This window comes from Phyllobates terribilis, unplaced genomic scaffold, assembly GCF_046119375.1.
Source record: "Phyllobates terribilis strain yellow unplaced genomic scaffold, ASM4611937v1 Scaffold_3__8_contigs__length_932513732, whole genome shotgun sequence".
Taxonomy (NCBI): Eukaryota; Metazoa; Chordata; class Amphibia; order Anura; family Dendrobatidae; genus Phyllobates; species Phyllobates terribilis.
In genome coordinates this window covers 705,632,160-705,653,048 of record NW_027362763.1, presented here as the reverse complement: position 1 = coordinate 705,653,048, position 20,889 = coordinate 705,632,160, and the positions used below count along the sequence as shown (strand labels likewise).

Below are 20,889 nucleotides of genomic sequence, written 5' to 3'. Positions count from 1 at the left end.
AGTTGTCACTTTTCTGCTTATTCACATAGTACGCATCTTTATGGGGTGTGAATGAAGAGATCTGTTTTGTTTATTTGAAGTTTTACGCCTTTTTTTTGGCATTTTCCGCAGTGGTTTTCCTCTTGATTTTGTACCTTGGTGTGCAGCCTTGTAATAACTGAATAAGGTAATAAAAGGTAAAGGTCATTGTGATCAAACTGGAAGCGACACCAGATCTCTCCTGAAATGTTACATTCAGCCCGCGGGCGTGCAATGCTTCTAGGATCCATCTTTTCAGTCGGAGTTGGTGAATTGATAATAATTTCTTTTGTTGTGTATTGAGGCAGCGTGTCGGGGCAAATCAGTGGGTCAGTATAGGGCATGTGCCAGGTTATTACTGTACTGAGTGTACTACAAAATGACTCTGCATCACAATATACTGCGTGTGCCAGGATACCGCTATACCGTGCAATATAGTGAGTGTGCCAGGATACCACTATACTGTGCAGTATAATGACTGTGCCAGGATACCGCTATACCATGCAGTAAAATGACTGTGCCTGGATACCGCTATACCGTGCAGTATAATGACTGTGCCAGGATACCGCTATACCGTGCAGTATAATGACTGTGCCAGGATACCGCTATACTGTGCAGTATAATGACTGTGCCAGGATACCGCTATACCGTGCAGTATAATGACTGTGCCAGGATACAGCTATACTGTGCAGTATAATGACTGTGCCTGGATATCTCTTTACCGTGCAGTATAATGACTGTGCCAGGATACCGCTATACCGTGCAGTATAATGACTGTGCCAGGATACCGCTATACCGTGCAGTATAATGACTGTGCCAGGATACCGCTATACCGTGGAGTATAATGACTGTGCCAGGATACCGCTATACCGTGCAGTATAATGACTGTGCCTGGATACCGCTATACCGTGCAGTATAATGACTGTGCCAGGATACCGCTATACCGTGCAGTATAATGACTGTGCCTGGATACCGCTATACTGTGCAGTATAATGACTGTGCCTGGATATCTCTTTACCGTGCAGTATAATGACTGTGCCAGGATACCGCTATACCGTGCCGTATAATGACTGTGCCAGGATACCGCTATACCGTGCAGTATAATGACTGTGCCAGGATACCGCTATACCGTGCAGCATAATAACTGTGCCAGGATACCGCTATACCGTGGAGTATAATGACTGTGCCAGGATACCGCTATACCGTGCAGTATAATGACTGTGCCAGGATACCGCTTTACTATGCAGTATAATGACTGTGCCAGGATACCGCTATACTGTGTAGTATAATGACTGTGCCAGGATACCGCTATACCGTGCAGTATAATGACTGTGCCAGGATATCGCTATACCGTGCAGTATAATGACTGTGCCAGGATATCGCTATACCGTGCAGTATAATGACTGTGCCAGGATACCGCTATACTGTGCAGTATAATGACTGTGCCAGGATACCGCTATACCGTGCAGTATAATGACTGTGCCTGGATATCGCTATACCGTGCAGTATAATGACTGTGCCAGGATATCGCTATACCGTGCAGTATAATGACTGTGCCAGGATACCGCTATACCGTGCCGTATAATGACTGTGCCAGGATACCGCTATACCGTGCAGTATAATGACTGTGCCAGGATACCGCTATACCGTGCAGTATAATGACTGTGCCAGGATACCGCTATACCGTGGAGTATAATGACTGTGCCAGGATACCGCTATACCGTGCAGTATAATGACTGTGCCTGGATACCGCTATACCGTGCAGTATAATGACTGTGCCTGGATACCGCTATACTGTGCAGTATAATGACTGTGCCAGGATATCTCTTTACCGTGCAGTATAATGACTGTGCCAGGATATCGCTATACTGTGCAGTATAATGACTGTGCCAGGATACCGCTATACCGTGCAGTATAATGACTGTGCCAGGATATCGCTATACCGTGCAGTATAATGACTGTGCCAGGATACCGCTATACCGTGCAGTATAATGACTGTGCCAGGATACCGCTATACCGTGCAGTATAATGACTGTGCCTGGATACCGCTATACCGTGCAGTATAATGACTGTGCCAGGATATCGCTATACCGTGCAGTATAATGACTGTGCCAGGATATCGCTATACCGTGCAGTATAATGACTGTGCCTGGATACCGCTATACTGTGCAGTATAATGACTGTGCCAGGATACCGCTATACCGTGCAGTATAATGACTGTGCCTGGATACCGCTATACTGTGCAGTATAATGACTGTGCCTGGATATCTCTTTACCGTGCAGTATAATGACTGTGCCAGGATACCGCTATACCGTGCAGTATAATGACTGTGCCTGGATACCGCTATACCGTGCAGTATAATGACTGTGCCTGGATATCGCTATACCGTGCAGTATAATGACTGTGCCTGGATACCGCTATACCGTGCAGTATAATGACTGTGCCAGGATATCGCTATACCGTGCAGTATAATGACTGTGCCTGGATACCGCTATACTGTGCAGTATAATGACTGTGCCAGGATACCGCTATACTGTGCAGTATAATGACTGTGCCAGGATACCGCTATACCGTGCAGCATAATAACTGTGCCAGGATACCGCTATACCGTGGAGTATAATGACTGTGCCAGGATACCGCTATACCGTGCAGTATAATGACTGTGCCAGGATACCGCTTTACTATGCAGTATAATGACTGTGCCAGGATACCACTATACTGTGTAGTATAATGACTGTGCCAGGATACCGCTATACCGTGCAGTATAATGACTGTGCCAGGATATCGCTATACCGTGCAGTATAATGACTGTGCCAGGATATCGCTATACCGTGCAGTATAATGACTGTGCCAGGATACCGCTATACTATGCAGTATAATGACTGTGCCAGGATACCGCTATACCGTGCAGTATAATGACTGTGCCTGGATATCGCTATACCGTGCAGTATAATGACTGTGCCAGGATATCGCTATACCGTGCAGTATAATGACTGTGCCAGGATACCGCTATACCGTGCCGTATAATGACTGTGCCAGGATACCGCTATACCGTGCAGTATAATGACTGTGCCAGGATACCGCTATACCGTGCAGTATAATGACTGTGCCTGGATACCGCTATACCGTGCAGTATAATGACTGTGCCAGGATATCGCTATACCGTGCAGTATAATGACTGTGCCAGGATATCGCTATACCGTGCAGTATAATGACTGTGCCTGGATACCGCTATACTGTGCAGTATAATGACTGTGCCAGGATACCGCTATACCGTGCAGTATAATGACTGTGCCTGGATACCGCTATACTGTGCAGTATAATGACTGTGCCTGGATATCTCTTTACCGTGCAGTATAATGACTGTGCCAGGATACCGCTATACCGTGCAGTATAATGACTGTGCCTGGATACCGCTATACCGTGCAGTATAATGACTGTGCCTGGATATCGCTATACCGTGCAGTATAATGACTGTGCCTGGATACCGCTATACCGTGCAGTATAATGACTGTGCCAGGATATCGCTATACCGTGCAGTATAATGACTGTGCCTGGATACCGCTATACTGTGCAGTATAATGACTGTGCCAGGATACCGCTATACTGTGCAGTATAATGACTGTGCCAGGATACCGCTATACCGTGCAGCATAATAACTGTGCCAGGATACCGCTATACCGTGGAGTATAATGACTGTGCCAGGATACCGCTATACCGTGCAGTATAATGACTGTGCCAGGATACCGCTTTACTATGCAGTATAATGACTGTGCCAGGATACCACTATACTGTGTAGTATAATGACTGTGCCAGGATACCGCTATACCGTGCAGTATAATGACTGTGCCAGGATATCGCTATACCGTGCAGTATAATGACTGTGCCAGGATATCGCTATACCGTGCAGTATAATGACTGTGCCAGGATACCGCTATACTATGCAGTATAATGACTGTGCCAGGATACCGCTATACCGTGCAGTATAATGACTGTGCCTGGATATCGCTATACCGTGCAGTATAATGACTGTGCCAGGATATCGCTATACCGTGCAGTATAATGACTGTGCCAGGATACCGCTATACCGTGCCGTATAATGACTGTGCCAGGATACCGCTATACCGTGCAGTATAATGACTGTGCCAGGATACCGCTATACCGTGCAGTATAATGACTGTGCCTGGATACCGCTATACCGTGCAGTATAATGACTGTGCCAGGATATCGCTATACCGTGCAGTATAATGACTGTGCCAGGATATCGCTATACCGTGCAGTATAATGACTGTGCCTGGATACCGCTATACTGTGCAGTATAATGACTGTGCCAGGATACCGCTATACCGTGCAGTATAATGACTGTGCCTGGATACCGCTATACTGTGCAGTATAATGACTGTGCCTGGATATCTCTTTACCGTGCAGTATAATGACTGTGCCAGGATACCGCTATACCGTGCAGTATAATGACTGTGCCTGGATACCGCTATACCGTGCAGTATAATGACTGTGCCTGGATATCGCTATACCGTGCAGTATAATGACTGTGCCTGGATACCGCTATACCGTGCAGTATAATGACTGTGCCAGGATATCGCTATACCGTGCAGTATAATGACTGTGCCTGGATACCGCTATACTGTGCAGTATAATGACTGTGCCAGGATACCGCTATACCGTGCAGTATAATGACTGTGCCAGGATACCGCTATACCGTGCAGCATAATAACTGTGCCAGGATACCGCTATACCGTGGAGTATAATGACTGTGCCAGGATACCGCTATACCGTGCAGTATAATGACTGTGCCAGGATACCGCTTTACTATGCAGTATAATGACTGTGCCAGGATACCACTATACTGTGTAGTATAATGACTGTGCCAGGATACCGCTATACCGTGCAGTATAATGACTGTGCCAGGATATCGCTATACCGTGCAGTATAATGACTGTGCCAGGATATCGCTATACCGTGCAGTATAATGACTGTGCCAGGATACCGCTATACTATGCAGTATAATGACTGTGCCAGGATACCGCTATACCGTGCAGTATAATGACTGTGCCTGGATATCGCTATACCGTGCAGTATAATGACTGTGCCAGGATATCGCTATACCGTGCAGTATAATGACTGTGCCAGGATACCGCTATACCGTGCCGTATAATGACTGTGCCAGGATACCGCTATACCGTGCAGTATAATGACTGTGCCAGGATACCGCTATACCGTGCAGTATAATGACTGTGCCAGGATACCGCTATACCGTGGAGTATAATGACTGTGCCAGGATACCGCTATACCGTGCAGTATAATGACTGTGCCTGGATACCGCTATACCGTGCAGTATAATGACTGTGCCTGGATACCGCTATACTGTGCAGTATAATGACTGTGCCAGGATATCGCTTTACCGTGCAGTATAATGACTGTGCCAGGATATCGCTATACTGTGCAGTATAATGACTGTGCCAGGATATCGCTATACTGTGCAGTATAATGACTGTGCCAGGATACCGCTATACCGTGCAGTATAATGACTGTGCCAGGATATCGCTATACCGTGCAGTATAATGACTGTGCCAGGATACCGCTATACCGTGCAGTATAAAGACTGTGCCAGGATACCGCTATACCGTGCAGTATAATGACTGTGCCTGGATACCGCTATACCGTGCAGTATAATGACTGTGCCAGGATATCGCTATACCGTGCAGTATAATGACTGTGCCAGGATATCGCTATACCGTGCAGTATAATGACTGTGCCTGGATACCGCTATACTGTGCAGTATAATGACTGTGCCAGGATACCGCTATACCGTGCAGTATAATGACTGTGCCTGGATACCGCTATACTGTGCAGTATAATGACTGTGCCTGGATATCTCTTTACCGTGCAGTATAATGACTGTGCCAGGATACCGCTATACCGTGCAGTATAATGACTGTGCCTGGATACCGCTATACCGTGCAGTATAATGACTGTGCCAGGATATCGCTATACCGTGCAGTATAATGACTGTGCCTGGATACCGCTATACTGTGCAGTATAATGACTGTGCCAGGATACCGCTATACTGTGCAGTATAATGACTGTGCCAGGATACCGCTATACTGTGCAGTATAATGACTGTGCCAGGATACCGCTTTACCGTGGAGTATAATGACTGTGCCAGGATACCGCTTTACCGTGCAGTATAATGACTGTGCCAGGATACCGCTTTACCGTGCAGTATAATGACTGTGCCAGGATATCGCTATACCGTGCAGTATAATGACTGTGCCAGGATACCGCTATACCGTGCAGTATAATGACTGTGCCAGGATACCGCTATACCGTGCAGTATAATGACTGTGCCAGGATACCGCTATACCGTGCAGTATAATGACTGTGCCTGGATACCGCTATACCGTGCAGTATAATGACTGTGCCTGGATATCGCTATACCGTGCAGTATAATGACTGTGCCTGGATACCGCTATACCGTGCAGTATAATGACTGTGCCAGGATATCGCTATACCGTGCAGTATAATGACTGTGCCTGGATACCGCTATACTGTGCAGTATAATGACTGTGCCAGGATACCGCTTTACCGCGGAGTATAATGACTGTGCCAGGATACCGCTTTACCGTGGAGTATAATGACTGTGCCAGGATACCGCTTTACCGTGCAGTATAATGACTGTGCCAGGATATCGCTAAACCGTGCAGTATAATGACTGTGCCAGGATACCGCTATACCGTGCAGTATAATGACTGTGCCAGGATACTGCTTTACCGTGGAGTATAATGACTTTCCCTGGATATCTCTTTACCGTGCAGTATAATGACTGTGCCAGGATATCGCTATACTGTGCAGTATAATGACTGTGCCTGGATACCGCTATACTGTGCAGTATAATGACTGTGCCTGGATATCTCTTTACCGTGCAGTATAATGACTGTGCCAGGATATCGCTATGCCATGCAGTATAATGACTGTGTCAGGATACCGCTATACCGTGCAGTATAATGACTGTGCCAGGATACCGCTATACCGTGCAGTATAATGACTGTGCCTGGATACCGCTATACTGTGCAGTATAATGACTGTGCCAGGATATCGCTATACCGTGCAGTATAATGACTGTGCCTGGATACCGCTATACCGTGCAGTATAATGACTGTGCCAGGATACCGCTATACCGTGCAGTATAATGACTGTGCCAGGATACCGCTATACTGTGCAGTATAATGACTGTGCCTGGATACCGCTATACCGTGCTGTATAATGACTGTGCCTGGATATCGCTATACCGTGCAGTATAATGACTGTGCCTGGATACCGCTATACCGTGCAGTATAATGACTGTGCCTGGATACCGCTATACCGTGCAGTATAATGACTGTGCCAGGATATCGCTATACCGTGCAGTATAATGACTGTGCCTGGATACCGCTATACTGTGCAGTATAATGACTGTGCCAGGATACCGCTATACTGTGCAGTATAATGACTGTGCCAGGATACCGCTTTACCGTGGAGTATAATGACTGTGCCAGGATACTGCTTTACCGTGGAGTATAATGACTTTGCCTGGATATCTCTTTACCGTGCAGTATAATGACTGTGCCAGGATATCGCTATACCGTGCACTATAATGACTGTGCCAGTGTGCCAGGATACCGCTATACTGTGCAGTATAATGACTGTGCCTGGATACCGCTATACTGTGCAGTATAATGACTGTGCCTGGATATCTCTTTACCGTGCAGTATAATGACTGTGCCAGGATATCGCTATACCGTGCAGTATAATGACTGTGCCAGGATATCGCTATACCGTGCAGTATAATGACTGTGCCAGGATACCGCTATACTGTGCAGTATAATGACTGTGCCAGGATACCGCTATACCGTGTAGTATAATGACTGTGCCTGGATACCGCTATACTGTGCAGTATAATGACTGTGCTAGGATATCGCTATACCGTGCAGTATAATGACTGTGCCAGGATACCGCTATACTGTGCAGTATAATGACTGTGCCAGGATACCGCTATACCGTGCAGTATAATGACTGTGCCAGGATACCGCTATACTGTGCAGTATAATGACTGTGCCAGGATACCGCTATACCGTGCAGTATAATGACTGTGCCTGGATACCGCTATACCGTGCAGTATAATGACTGTGCCAGGATACCGCTATACCGTGCAGTATAATGACTGTGCCTGGATGCCGCTATACCGTGCAGTATAATGACTGTGCCAGGATATCGCTATACCGTGCAGTATAATGACTGTGCCAGGATATCGCTATACCGTGCAGTATAATGACTGTGCCAGGATACCGCTATACCGTGCAGTATAATGACTGTGCCAGGATACCGCTATACTGTGCAGTATAATGACTGTGCCTGGATACCGCTATACCGTGCAGTATAATGACTGTGCCTGGATATCGCTATACCGTGCAGTATAATAACTGTGCCTGGATACCGCTATACCGTGCAGTATAATGACTGTGCCAGGATATCGCTATACCGTGCAGTATAATGACTGTGCCTGGATACCGCTATACTGTGCAGTATAATGACTGTGCCTGGATACCGCTATACTGTGCAGTATAATGACTGTGCCAGGATACCGCTATACTGTGCAGTATAATGACTGTGCCAGGATACCGCTTTACCGTGGAGTATAATGACTGTGCCAGGATACCGCTTTACCGTGCAGTATAATGACTGTGCCAGGATATCGCTTTACCGTGCAGTATAATGACTGTGCCAGGATATCGCTATACCGTGCAGTATAATGACTGTGCCTGGATACCGCTATACTGTGCAGTATAATGACTGTGCCAGGATACTGCTTTACAGTGGAGTATAATGACTTTGCCAGGATATCGCTATACCGTGCAGTATAATGACTGTGCCAGGATATCGCTATACCGTGCAGTATAATGACTGTGCCAGGATACCGCTATACTGTGCAGTATAATGACTGTGCCTGGATACCGCTATACCGTGCAGTATAATGACTGTGCCTGGATATCTCTTTACCGTGCAGTATAATGACTGTGCCAGGATATCGCTATACCGTGCAGTATAATGACTGTGCCTGGATACCGCTATACCGTGTAGTATAATGATTGTGCCAGGATATCGCTATACCGTGCAGTATAATGACTGTGCCTGGATACCGCTATACCGTGCAGTATAATGACTGTGACAGGATACCGCTATACCGTGCAGTATAATGACTGTGCCTGGATACCGCTATACCGTGCAGTATAATGATTGTGCCAGGATATCGCTATACCGTGCAGTATAATGACTGTGCCTGGATACTGCTATACTGTGCAGTATAATGACTGTGCCAGGATACCGCTATACCGTGCAGTATAATGACTGTGCCAGGATACCGCTATACTGTGCAGTATAATGACTGTGCCTGGATACCGCTATACCGTGCAGTATAATGACTGTGCCTGGATACCGCTATACCGTGCAGTATAATGATTGTGCCAGGATATCGCTATACCGTGCAGTATAATGACTGTGCCTGGATACTGCTATACTGTGCAGTATAATGACTGTGCCAGGATACCGCTATACCGTGCAGTATAATGACTGTGCCTGGATACCGCTATACCGTGCAGTATAATGACTGTGCCAGGATACCGCTATACCGTGCAGTATAATGACTGTGCCTGGATATCGCTATACCGTGCAGTATAATGACTGTGCCAGGATACCGCTTTACCGTGCTGTATAATGACTGTGCCTGGATACCGCTTTACCGTGCAGTATAATGACTGTGCCAGGATACCGCTTTACTGTGCAGTATAATGACTGTACCAGGATACCGCTTTACTGTGCAGTATAATGACTGTACCAGGATACCGCTATATCGTGCAGTATAATGACTGTACCAGGATACCGCTTTACCGTGGAGTATAATGACTGTGCCTGGATACCGCTATACCGTGCAGTATAATGACTGTGCCTGGATACCGCTTTACCGTGCAGTATAATGACTGTGCCTGGATACCGCTTTACCGTGCAGTATAATGACTGTGCCAGGATACCGCTATACCGTGCAGTATAATGACTGTGCCAGGATACCGCTATACCATGGAATATAATGACTGTGCCTGGATATCTCTTTCATAATTCTTGATACCAAAGTATTTTCCTAACGCTATAAAATCCTTAACTCAGTACTGCAGATATCTTACAAACGGTCAGACCAGCGTGGAGCGGTTCCCCATCAGCTTTAAAACCCAGTTCTCAGGGAACTTCTTCCACCACGTAGTCCTGGGGATCCACCACAATGGGCGCTACGGCACACTGGGCATGAGCCGGAGATCGGATCTCATGGATAAACCTATGACCTTTAAGACTCTGAGCGAGCTCATCTTTGACTTTGAAGACTCTTACAAAAAGTATTCTCACACGGTGAAGAAGGTCAAAATTGGTTTATATGTCCCCCATGATGCCCATACGTTCCAGCCCATCGAGTGGAGGTATCTAGTCATCAACATGGGAAAGATGGTGCGGGCCGACATCAAGAAGGAACTGGAGAAACATGCCCGGGACATGAGGATGAAGGTGGGTGGAGAGGCGACTCTGTGGTCCATTGTGATTGGTCCATCCCCGACCTGACCACTTTTTAATGTATCACTGGACAATCCCTATAATATGCGTCAGTGTCTGAACAGCTGTATATAAAAAGTGCCATCCTTGTTTTTTTTAAGAGCGTTCCTGTGACAATAAGACAATAACATTTTTTTCTACTACTGCTTATCACCTCGTTGCAATTGTTCATTTTCCCTGTAGTGCCTCCGCAGGAGAAAAAAGGTATTACATTAACTTTATTGATACACTCGTGTACGGATTGCATGCAGGTTTTTTTTTATACATTTCTGCCACGGAAATGCACTAAAAACATGTGCGTTTTTTTACCTGCGGATTTTCTGCATCTACAAGTCTATGGTAAAAAATCTGCACATAAAATTCAACATACCTGCAAAGGAAATTGACATGTTGTGGATTTGAAACACGCACCGCAGGTCAGTTAAAAAAAAAAAAGCGCAGTGGGCAGGCGATTCCTATAAATCCAACCCACTTTGCTGGAACGCTACTTTTTTGATGTACACAAATATGTAGCGTCAGAAACTCACCAAAACCTCATTGTGGTCACACAGCCTTGAGGTTCAATTCATAATTGAATTTGCGCCTTTTTATGTCTAGTTTTTGCTCTTGTTCGCCTGTTTTTCATTTGCACCTTAATCTTCTTTTAATTAACACTTCTTTTTTTTAACCCCTTTATGACCAATGACATATAGGTACGTCATAAGGTCGTCTCCCCCTGTTTGATGCAGGCTTCGGGGCTGAGCCTGCATCCTTCTGGGCACATGACAGCTGATCTGATCGCAGCTTCTAGACTATTGAAACATGTAAAAAGTTTAAAAAAATATATGAAAAAGTTTTTAAAAATAAAAAAATAAAAAAAAAATATAAAAGTTCAAGTTACCCCCCTTTTGCCCCATTCAAAGTAAAACAATTAAAAAACAATCAACAATACACTTTTGGTATCGCAGCGTTCAGAATCGCCCGATCTATCAATATATAAAAATAATTAATCGATCGGTAAAAGGTGTAACGAGAAAAAGAACAGACCAAAACACCAGAATTATGTTTTTTTGGTGGCTGCAACATTGCATTAAAATGCAATAACGGGCGATCAAAACAATGTATCCACCCCAAAATAGTATCAATAAAAACGTCAGCTCGGCGCTCAAAATATAAGCCCTCACCCTGCCCCAGATCCAGAAAAATGGAGACACTATGGTTCTCGGAAAATGGCGCCATTTTTCTTTTTTACAAACTTTGGATTTTTGTTTCATCACTTAAATAAAAAAGAACTTCTACATGTTTGGTATCTGCGAACTCGTAATGACCTGAAGAATCATAATGGCAGGTCAGTTTTAGGGTTTAGTGAACGTGGTAAAAAAAAAAAAAAAAAACATTTGTGGAATTGCTTTTTTTTGGCAATTTCACCACACTTGGAATTTGTTTTCCAGTACACGATATGGTAAAATCAATGGTGTTGGTCAAAAGTACAAGTTTTCTCACACATGAACCTTTTTGAAGAATTTTACGTTTTTTTAAATTACATAACCTCTTTAAGAGGCAAGTTACCTGTGAATTTTTGTAGTATAAAACAATTAATCGTAATATGAATTAATTACTAGTTATGAATATTACTGTTATTAGAAGTTAGAATTCCGGACATGTTATTTAGTAATATCTGACAGGTAATCAAGTTTCTGAATACTTTTCCATTGCCATGTATGTGCATATATACTGTAAGTTTGTTTGTTTGTGTGTATGTATGTATATATATATATATATATATATATATATATATATAGTACAGACCAAAAGTTTGGACACACCTCATTTAAAGATTTTTCTGTATTTTCATGACTATGAAAATTGTACATTCACATTGAAGGCATCAAAATTATGAATTAACACATGTGGAATTATATACTTAACAAAAAAGTGTGAAACAACTGAAAATATGTCTTATATTCTAGGTTCTTCAAAGTAGCCACCTTTTGCTTTGATGACTGCTTTGCACACTCTTGGCATTCTCTTGATGAGCTTTAAGAGGTAGTCACCAGAAATGGTTTTCACTGTCAGGTTTAATAAGTGGGATTTCTTGCCTTATAAATGGGGTTGGAACCATCAGTTGTGTTGTGCAGAAGTCTGGTGGATACACAGCTGATAGTCCTACTGAATAGACTGTTAGAATTTGTATTATGGCAAGAAAAAAGCTGCTAAGTAAAGAAAAACAAGTGAACATCATTACTTTAAGAAATGAAGGTCAGTCAGTGCGAAAAATTGGGAAAACTTTGAAAGTGTCCCCAAGTGCAGTTGCAAAAACTATCAAGCGCTACAAAGAAACTGGCTCACATGAGGACCGCCCCAGGAAAGGAAGACCAAGAGGCACCTCTGCTTCTGAGGATAAGTTTATCCGAGTCACCAGCCTCAGAAATTGCAGGTTAACAGCAGCTCAGATTAGAGACCAGGTCAATGCCACACAGAGTTCTAGCAGCAGACACATCTCTTCAACAACTGTTAAGAGGAGACTTTGTGCAGCAGGCCTTCATGGTAAAATAGCTGCTAGGAAACCACTGCTAAGGACAGGCAACAAGCAGAAGAGACTTGTTTGGGCTAAAGAACACAAGGAATGGACATTAGACCAGTGGAAATCTGTGCTTTGGTCTGATGAGTCCAAATTTGAGATCTTTGGTTCCAACCACCGTGTCTTTGTGCGACGCAGAAAAGGTGAACGGATGGACTCTACATGCCTGGTTCCCACCGTGAAGCATGGAGGAGGAGGTGTGATGGTGTGGGGGTGCTTTGCTGGTGACACTGTTGGGGATTTATTCAAAATTTAAGGCATACTGAACCAGCATGGCTACCACAGCATCTTGCAGCGGCATGCTATTCCATCCGGTTTGCGTTTAGTTGGACCATCATTTCTTTTTCAACAGGACAATGACCCCAAACACACCTCCAGGCTGTGTAAGGGCTATTTGACCAAGAAGGAGAGTGATGGGGTGCTACGCCAGATGACCTGGCCTCCACAGTCACCAGACCTGAACCCATTCGAGATGGTTTGGGGTGAGCTGGACCGCAGAGTGAAGGCAAAAGGGCCAACAAGTGCTAAGCATCTCTGGGAACTCCTTCAAGATTGTTGGAAGACCATTTCCGGTGACTACCTCTTGAAGCTCATCAAGAGAATGCCAAGAGTGTGCAAAGCAGTCATCAAAGCAAAAGGCGGCTACTTTGAAGAACCTAGAATATAAGACATATTTTCAGTTGTTTCACACTTTTTTGTTAAGTATATAATTCCACATGTGTTAATTCATAGTTTTGATGCCTTCAGTGTGAATGTACAATTTTCATAGTCATGAAAATACAGAAAAATCTTTAAATGAGAAGGTGTGTCCAAACTTTTGGTCTGTACTGTGTGTATATGTATATGTATATATATATATATATATATATATATATATATATATATATATATATATATATATATATATATATATATATATGGTACTGTTGAGTAAAATCATACAGTTCTTCTTAAGTACAGGCAGCTTTTTGAGTGCGTTCTGCTTTCTTTAATCTTGGCGGGAGGCAGGAGCTTGATGTGGAGTCGCCCTTTATTTCAATCCTTTCAGATTAGAACACTTTTTATCTGTTGCCATGGAAACAGATTTTTTTTCTCTTTTACTTTCATAGAGACATGGCTTCTTAGAGTCAAGAATATCAAGTAATTAAAAAGTGCAATTATTCCATTTTATAGAACGTATGAATTTAATATAATCTTTGTCGCCTACATCTGTATATAAGCCTATAAAGTGTGATACTGAGCGTGGCAGAACTGCATTCCCTAGATATGGCTATAGGATTTTTCTTTTTTTAATGCAATTTCAATCCTATTGTCAAAAGAAAAGTCATTGACCATTCAGACGGCAACATTTAGATGTGACTGGTGGCTTATTTCAGCTGTCCATAGATGGCTATTTATGTGAATGCACCCTGTAATACTACATTTCCCAATGGGTAAATGTCTGGCCTTAGCGTCTCTGAGGGGCCAGAAGCTTGATCCCATATAAGAGGACATTTCCCTGTCAGCTGCAAAATCTCGCGCATGCACCATGCATTAGCGGCTCATTCGCATCACTCTTTCACCTGTGAACATAAGAATTGCTGATGCTTCGCGCAGGATTATATGCGATTGCTAAAAAGATGGTAGAATAGTGCTAAAGAGGAGTATATAAACTGTGGGGAGAAATAATGGAAGGTTACACAACAATGGGGTGCTGATTTTAATGTATTAGAATGATTGCTATGTGATGCAGTGTAGGAAAAAACGCCTCTCTTAACTGATCTGTTGTGTTTTTTTTATTATCCTCTTAGATCCTGAAATCTTCAAGTGCTCAGTCTCCAGTGAAAGAAAGACGAGGGAAGTCAGTCTCTCCTCCAAGAGTCCGTATCAGCCCCCATAGACGCGCGTGCCGGAGAGATAAATCGTAAGTAATATGAGATTAACCATAGCCCTAAGGAACTTGCATTGAGTTGGAGAAGTTTGTCTGTCTGTCTGTCTGTCTGTCTGTCTGTCTGTCTATCTATCTAATCTATACATCCATAAAAGGCAGCACTTTTTGAACGATGCCTTTATTGAATCACTTTGTAGTGGGGAACACCTGCTCTATTTTTGTACTGTTTCTCTGTTATATCTATCGCTGATCTTTCTCTCTTTTTTTTCTCTCTCTTTCTCTTTTTTGCATTCTTTTTCTCTCGTTATCTCACTTTCTCCTTTCATTCGCTTTCTTATTCTCTCTTTCTTTCTTTGATTCACTTTCTCTTTCTTCTTTTTTTCTATTTCTCTTTTTCTCTCTCTCTCTCATTCACTTTCTCTTTTTCTTTTTCTCTTTCATTCTCTTTCTTTCTTTCTCGTTCAATTCAAATGAGCTTTATTGGCAGGACTAAGTACTACATGTTAGCATTGCCAAAGCAATTGGTAAAATAACGAGGGAAATGGGGATAGGGACACATCCAGGTTGGGTTTAGGGGTCCATGACATATCAGGCTCCTCTTAGTCTTTCTCTCTTTCTCCCTGTCTCTTATATCTAGATCTATCTTTAGGACAAGCATTTGTCAATCATTATTTTGTATATGTGTCAGGAAAATGCTCGTTCATTGTGCGTTTGAATCACTCATGCATTAAAGTTACCGTACTCGGCATCACATTTCCCTGTGTGAACAGGGGCTGCAATTCTATCAATAATATTCTACGCACACGGAACCAGCATATTAATGATCATTCTTTTCACGTAGAATTCTCTTCGGGCTAAACAGGCTATTCTATATAGTGACAAAGATTATATCTATCTACTAATTTAATATAAGTTACAGAACTAATTTCTTAGATATACAGGATACATAATAGTAAAGTATAGCTATACCACAAAGATGTCATTGATGAGCATAATCATCACAGTTAAAGGTTTAGCTTCTGCTTTCAGGAGCGCACCTCTCCCCTGCCTCCCAGCTTCCTGCCTGTCGGTGGGGTGGTATACTCCTGATCATTGACAGTTCTTAGCTGTGTGCTTTCCCATTCTGCATGGAGAGACAGCTTTGCCATCGGAGGAACACAGGGGCTCTGAACTTGTGAGCTGCACATTAAGGCGCTTAGAAGCGCATGCTGCCTGGGAGACAGGCCACCACTGCTAGACTGTAGAGGTGGCCGGTGACCTAGACAAGGAGCAGTAAACTATATAATTAAAAAAGTCCTCAGTTTTTGAGAATGGGGATGGTTTTTACTAAGCGAAAAATTGCAATTTTACTCATTTATCATCATGAGAAAACCCCTTTAAAAAATAAATTCGATGTAGCAAAAAAAAAATGAATATGAATTGCTGAAGACTGACCTCAGCCATGGAGGAGTTAATAGTTGTGAGTGTTGTGGTGACGCGCAGGTGGTGGGCTGGTGTTAAGTTAAACGTAACCTTATAATTAAAGATTCTGCTGCCTCATGTAACTGTACTCCCCTCTCCGTGATGCGCCAAGGCATGCCAACCCTCTCCATTGAGCCCAGCCTAATTCTTTCACCCCTGTAAATACTACTGTTGTTAAGGATTACACAAGAGCCAAAGACAGAAATAAGTGACATGTATCCAAACATAACCTACAGTAAACGTGGCAGCTGGGAGGAGGCCATGACACAAAGGCCTATATTTACCCATGACTTAACAACCCTGGCACGTGTGACGTTGCTGCCCCATTGAGCGGTGCTGATAATTATAGTACTTGCATCACAGCGCCAGTCTTCCCCCATTCACCCCTGGCCTAGAAAATATTTAGAGCGTGGGATTTAGTAATAATATAGGAGTCTATCTATGGAATCACTACAACATCGTCCTGGTATATGGAGTAGGTCAAGAGGGAAAGATGCCACCCTGCTGCCAGCTGTCGGCTGCGTCACAGGCTTCCAGGATGAGAGAATACCCGTGAATGACTCGAGGTCAGACTGACATCTTGTTATATCGATCTGACATTGCTATAAGGTCAGGATTCTTCCCGTGATGTCAGGACGGAAATATCTGCAGCAACAATATTTTGGAAACTTTTTTTTTATTGTATCATTGATGTAAGATTTATATATTTTTATTATGTTTGTTTGTTTTTTTTCCATAAAGAAAATGATACAAATTATGACCATTGTTGTAACGTGAATATTGTGGGCCCCTTTGCAAAATCTCCAACAGGGTCTCCAACTTTCATCGGTCTTTACATATGAGCCAAATGGATCTTTTTGGGCCCCTTCTATGCCCCAGGACCCAGGTGTGACTGCAACCCCTGCACCCTCTGTAGCTACGCCCCTGATAATGACACAGCTTTGACAAACAACCGGTTGCACCCTGATGTCACCAGCTTTTTGGGAAAAAAAAAAGGATAAAACTAACTTTTGAAAGTTGGCAGTCCTATGCCTGCTGATCAGCAACTTTTAAATGGAATCTTTCACCAGGCTTTTGCTATCCTATCTGAGAGCATTATGATGTAGGGAAAGAGACCATGATTCCAGCGATGTGTCACTTACTGGGCTGCTTGCTGCAGTTTTGATTAAAAACTGTTTTCTCTGCTGCAGATCTAGCAGTTCTCTAAATGCTGAACCATGTATAACCCCGCCCACATCTCTGATTGGCAGATTTCTGTGTACTGCCAATCAGTGGTGGGGGGTGTGGTTGGACTATTTTGGGTTCACTAGTCCTCTAGTGATAATCTCCTGCTGATAAAACAGTGATTTTATCAAAACTATAGCAAGCAGTCCTGTAAGTGACACATTGGTGGAATCAGGGTCTCTGCCTCTATATTATATTGCTCTCAGATTAGGTAGCAAAATCATTTCAGGTGAAGATGGTGATATTTTGATCTAGCTGCTTGTTAAGGTTCTTCATGATTGAAAAAATTAGAACTCCATTTAAATCAGGGCCAAAGCTTAAGAGTTAGGGGTCCTAGTGCAAAACTTGGGACAACTTCTCTTCAAGGCTGCTGGTCATGGCCCATCTGTAACTATCTTAAAGGCTATGTACACTGTCACACAGAATTTTTTTTCTTTTTTAATAGTCTTCAAAAATATTTTTTTATTGCCGTTGCTCCCCCTTCCCTTCTCTCAGTGCTAGAAATGGCAGGAAGAAGTTGGAGGGGGCTGTACACAGATGTGCAGTGGGCAGAGGGGAAAGTATCTATCTAAGTTTTATGGAGAGCAGAGAAAATAGACGATAGACAAGGAGGAAAGCACACAAAGATTAAATAAGTGCAGGATAGAAGCTGTGCTGATGTATGAGCTAGTGAAGATAGCAGCAGCCTGGATACGCACAGACCTCAATTCCAGCCTTTATTACTTGGAGGGATGCTCCCACAAGAGAAAAATCTAAAACTTGGATCAAACTGTAAACTGCAGATTAGTGTCTGAAAATGAATGATGGAATGAAAATTGCAGACTGAAACTTGAAGCAATTTTTTTAACTAAAGGTAGCCTATACCATAGGTAAAAAAATATTTTTTTACATGTAAAATTTATCAAGGCCTTTTAGTGGAATTATCCAGCCAGGCAAAATTTACTAAAATAATAAAAGCCATAATCATTTTACTGATCCACTGCTGCTACGGTTCCGAAGCTTCCCTGCTTTCTTGTCAGTTTCTACTTTTCGCTTCCACAATGTTGTTCCTGCAGCTAATTGGTTGTAGTTATTACCTACATTTTAGTGTTGTAAACTGGGTGTATTTGATGGCTAAAATACAAAGATAACTTTGGGTAGGAGATGTGAACACTCGTGTTGTCTGCACCAAGCAAGCATGGACAGAAGAACCGGGCCCCAGTGGGCATGGGGGCCCCATAGTGATTTGTGTAAATGTGCTCTAGTAGTTTTGTACTACAAAGACAGGGGCTCACATTCACCTGTATTTATAGACACCACTACCCCAACAGATTTTTTTCCCACATGTGCACGGAAAATTGACATGGCCTTCACACAAAGAGATCCAGATTCAAATTTCCAATCTTATTAATGATACAGAACCTGAACAGCCATTGATATTTGAGACTCCTTGTGCATTTTGAACTACTGTACGTGCTTATTCATAGCATATATTATAATTCGAAACGCGTCTGTAACATCAACAGTTGATGGATTTACTGATTGGGAATATTTAAAAGGGAATGTTCACTACTTTTCAAAGTTTTTTCAGTAGGTCCAGGGTGATCCATGAATAGTAACAAAAAAAAAATATTGATCTACTGAACTGGAGCTAAGGCCACGGCCCCACTATCAGTATTTGGTCAGTATTTTTTCCCAGGAGTGGGTGATAAATGCAGAATTGGTGACTTGTTTCTATTAAACTTTTCCTCTGATTGTTCCTCACCTGGTATTCGCTCCCACTCCTGAGAAAAATACTGACCGAATACTGACCAAATACTGATAGTGGGGCCGTGACCTAATGCAGAGTTCTCCTGCCAGCATCACCCACCACCTGATACTCTTCAAGTGTCATGTGATGACTGCAGTCAATCAGTGGCCTCTAATTGACCCTGACCAAATGTCCAGCCTGTATTACTGGGAGTGAAACTCACAAAAGAGAGAAATATGAAACTCGTGTGGGAGGGGAAGGCAGGAACCCTGCAGGTGACACCAACAGTAAAAGGTGCAATGACGTCTGTGTGGTAGGTGGGTATGTTTTTTTAAGCACCCTGGGCACCCCACAAGGAAGTAGTAGTAATGAAAGACCCTTTTCAGATTCACAACCACTACATCTAGTCTCAAATATCAACATGGTACAAATGAAATATGTGATGAATCTGTGGTAAAATCTACATGTAAACATGTGGATTTTGTTGCCAATCTGCCACACGTGGACCTACACCAATAGCGAGGCATTTTACGTGTCTTGCCCTTATAAACAGAGTCCCAAGAATGCCATCATATATATAGAGAAAACATAAATTTGGAATGGTTGGCCATTAGTAGCTCCAAAGGTAATTTTTGGTAGGAGACGTGTACTCTTTCGTTGTCTACTCCACCAATTAACCTCTTTCTGTATTTTGTTCCCAGGCCGGCCATGATGGACAAGACACCAGCGGACCTCAGCACACTCAATGATGTCGGCTACCAGATTAGGATTTAACAAGACCACACTAATCCCTGGTGCTTCCATTTGCACTTTACCCCTTTACTTCTTTTTTTTCTAAGGAATATTGACTATTTATTATAAGTTTTTATTTATGCTTTTAATTCAGAAATTTGCATTTTTACACTTTTCTTTTTTTTTTTTTTTTAATATTGAGTTTGCCAGCTTTTTTGCAAAAAAAAAAAAAAAAATTACCCCATACCGGGACATTTTTTTTTGTGATTTTTATCTGACACGATTTGCAAGTTTACAGCCATCATCTGTCATGATGGACCCATGTTGTTTTCTTAATTTTTTTTAAACCATCAAGACTGGCGTTGCCAAGTGAAGTGTTGTTATGGCAGTACCAGTGCCAGGAGGACAGCTTTGTCTAAGTATATTAAAAAAAAGAGCTAGAACTTGAACCAATATGAGGCGCATTTGATACAATTTTTACTATCCACGGCGACCATTTTGAGCATTTCTCTGCCAATGCTTTTCCAGTATGATAAAAAAAAAAAAAATGGCTGCTTTTTATCCAGCCTGTACTTTTAGTGGTTTCCTATGCATCACATGGAGCGGCTATCTGTCACAAGACTAGACTGTAATACCTGTTAGGG

At 42.9% G+C, this 20,889-nt stretch overlaps 1 protein-coding gene across 1 annotated transcript in view; it reads left to right on the top strand.

The window, feature by feature from the left end:
* VASH2 (vasohibin 2) overlaps nt 1–20,484 on the top strand; it is an 82,841-nt gene extending 62,357 nt beyond the window's left edge. The window contains exons 6-8 of the mRNA XM_073671967.1: nt 10,243–10,624; nt 15,020–15,132; nt 20,215–20,484. Of these exons, the coding sequence (XP_073528068.1) occupies nt 10,243–10,624; nt 15,020–15,132; nt 20,215–20,287 (568 nt within the window). The 3' untranslated portion in view covers nt 20,288–20,484. The remainder of the gene's footprint in view (nt 1–10,242; nt 10,625–15,019; nt 15,133–20,214) is intronic.
* The last annotated feature ends 405 nt before the right edge of the window (nt 20,485–20,889 follow it).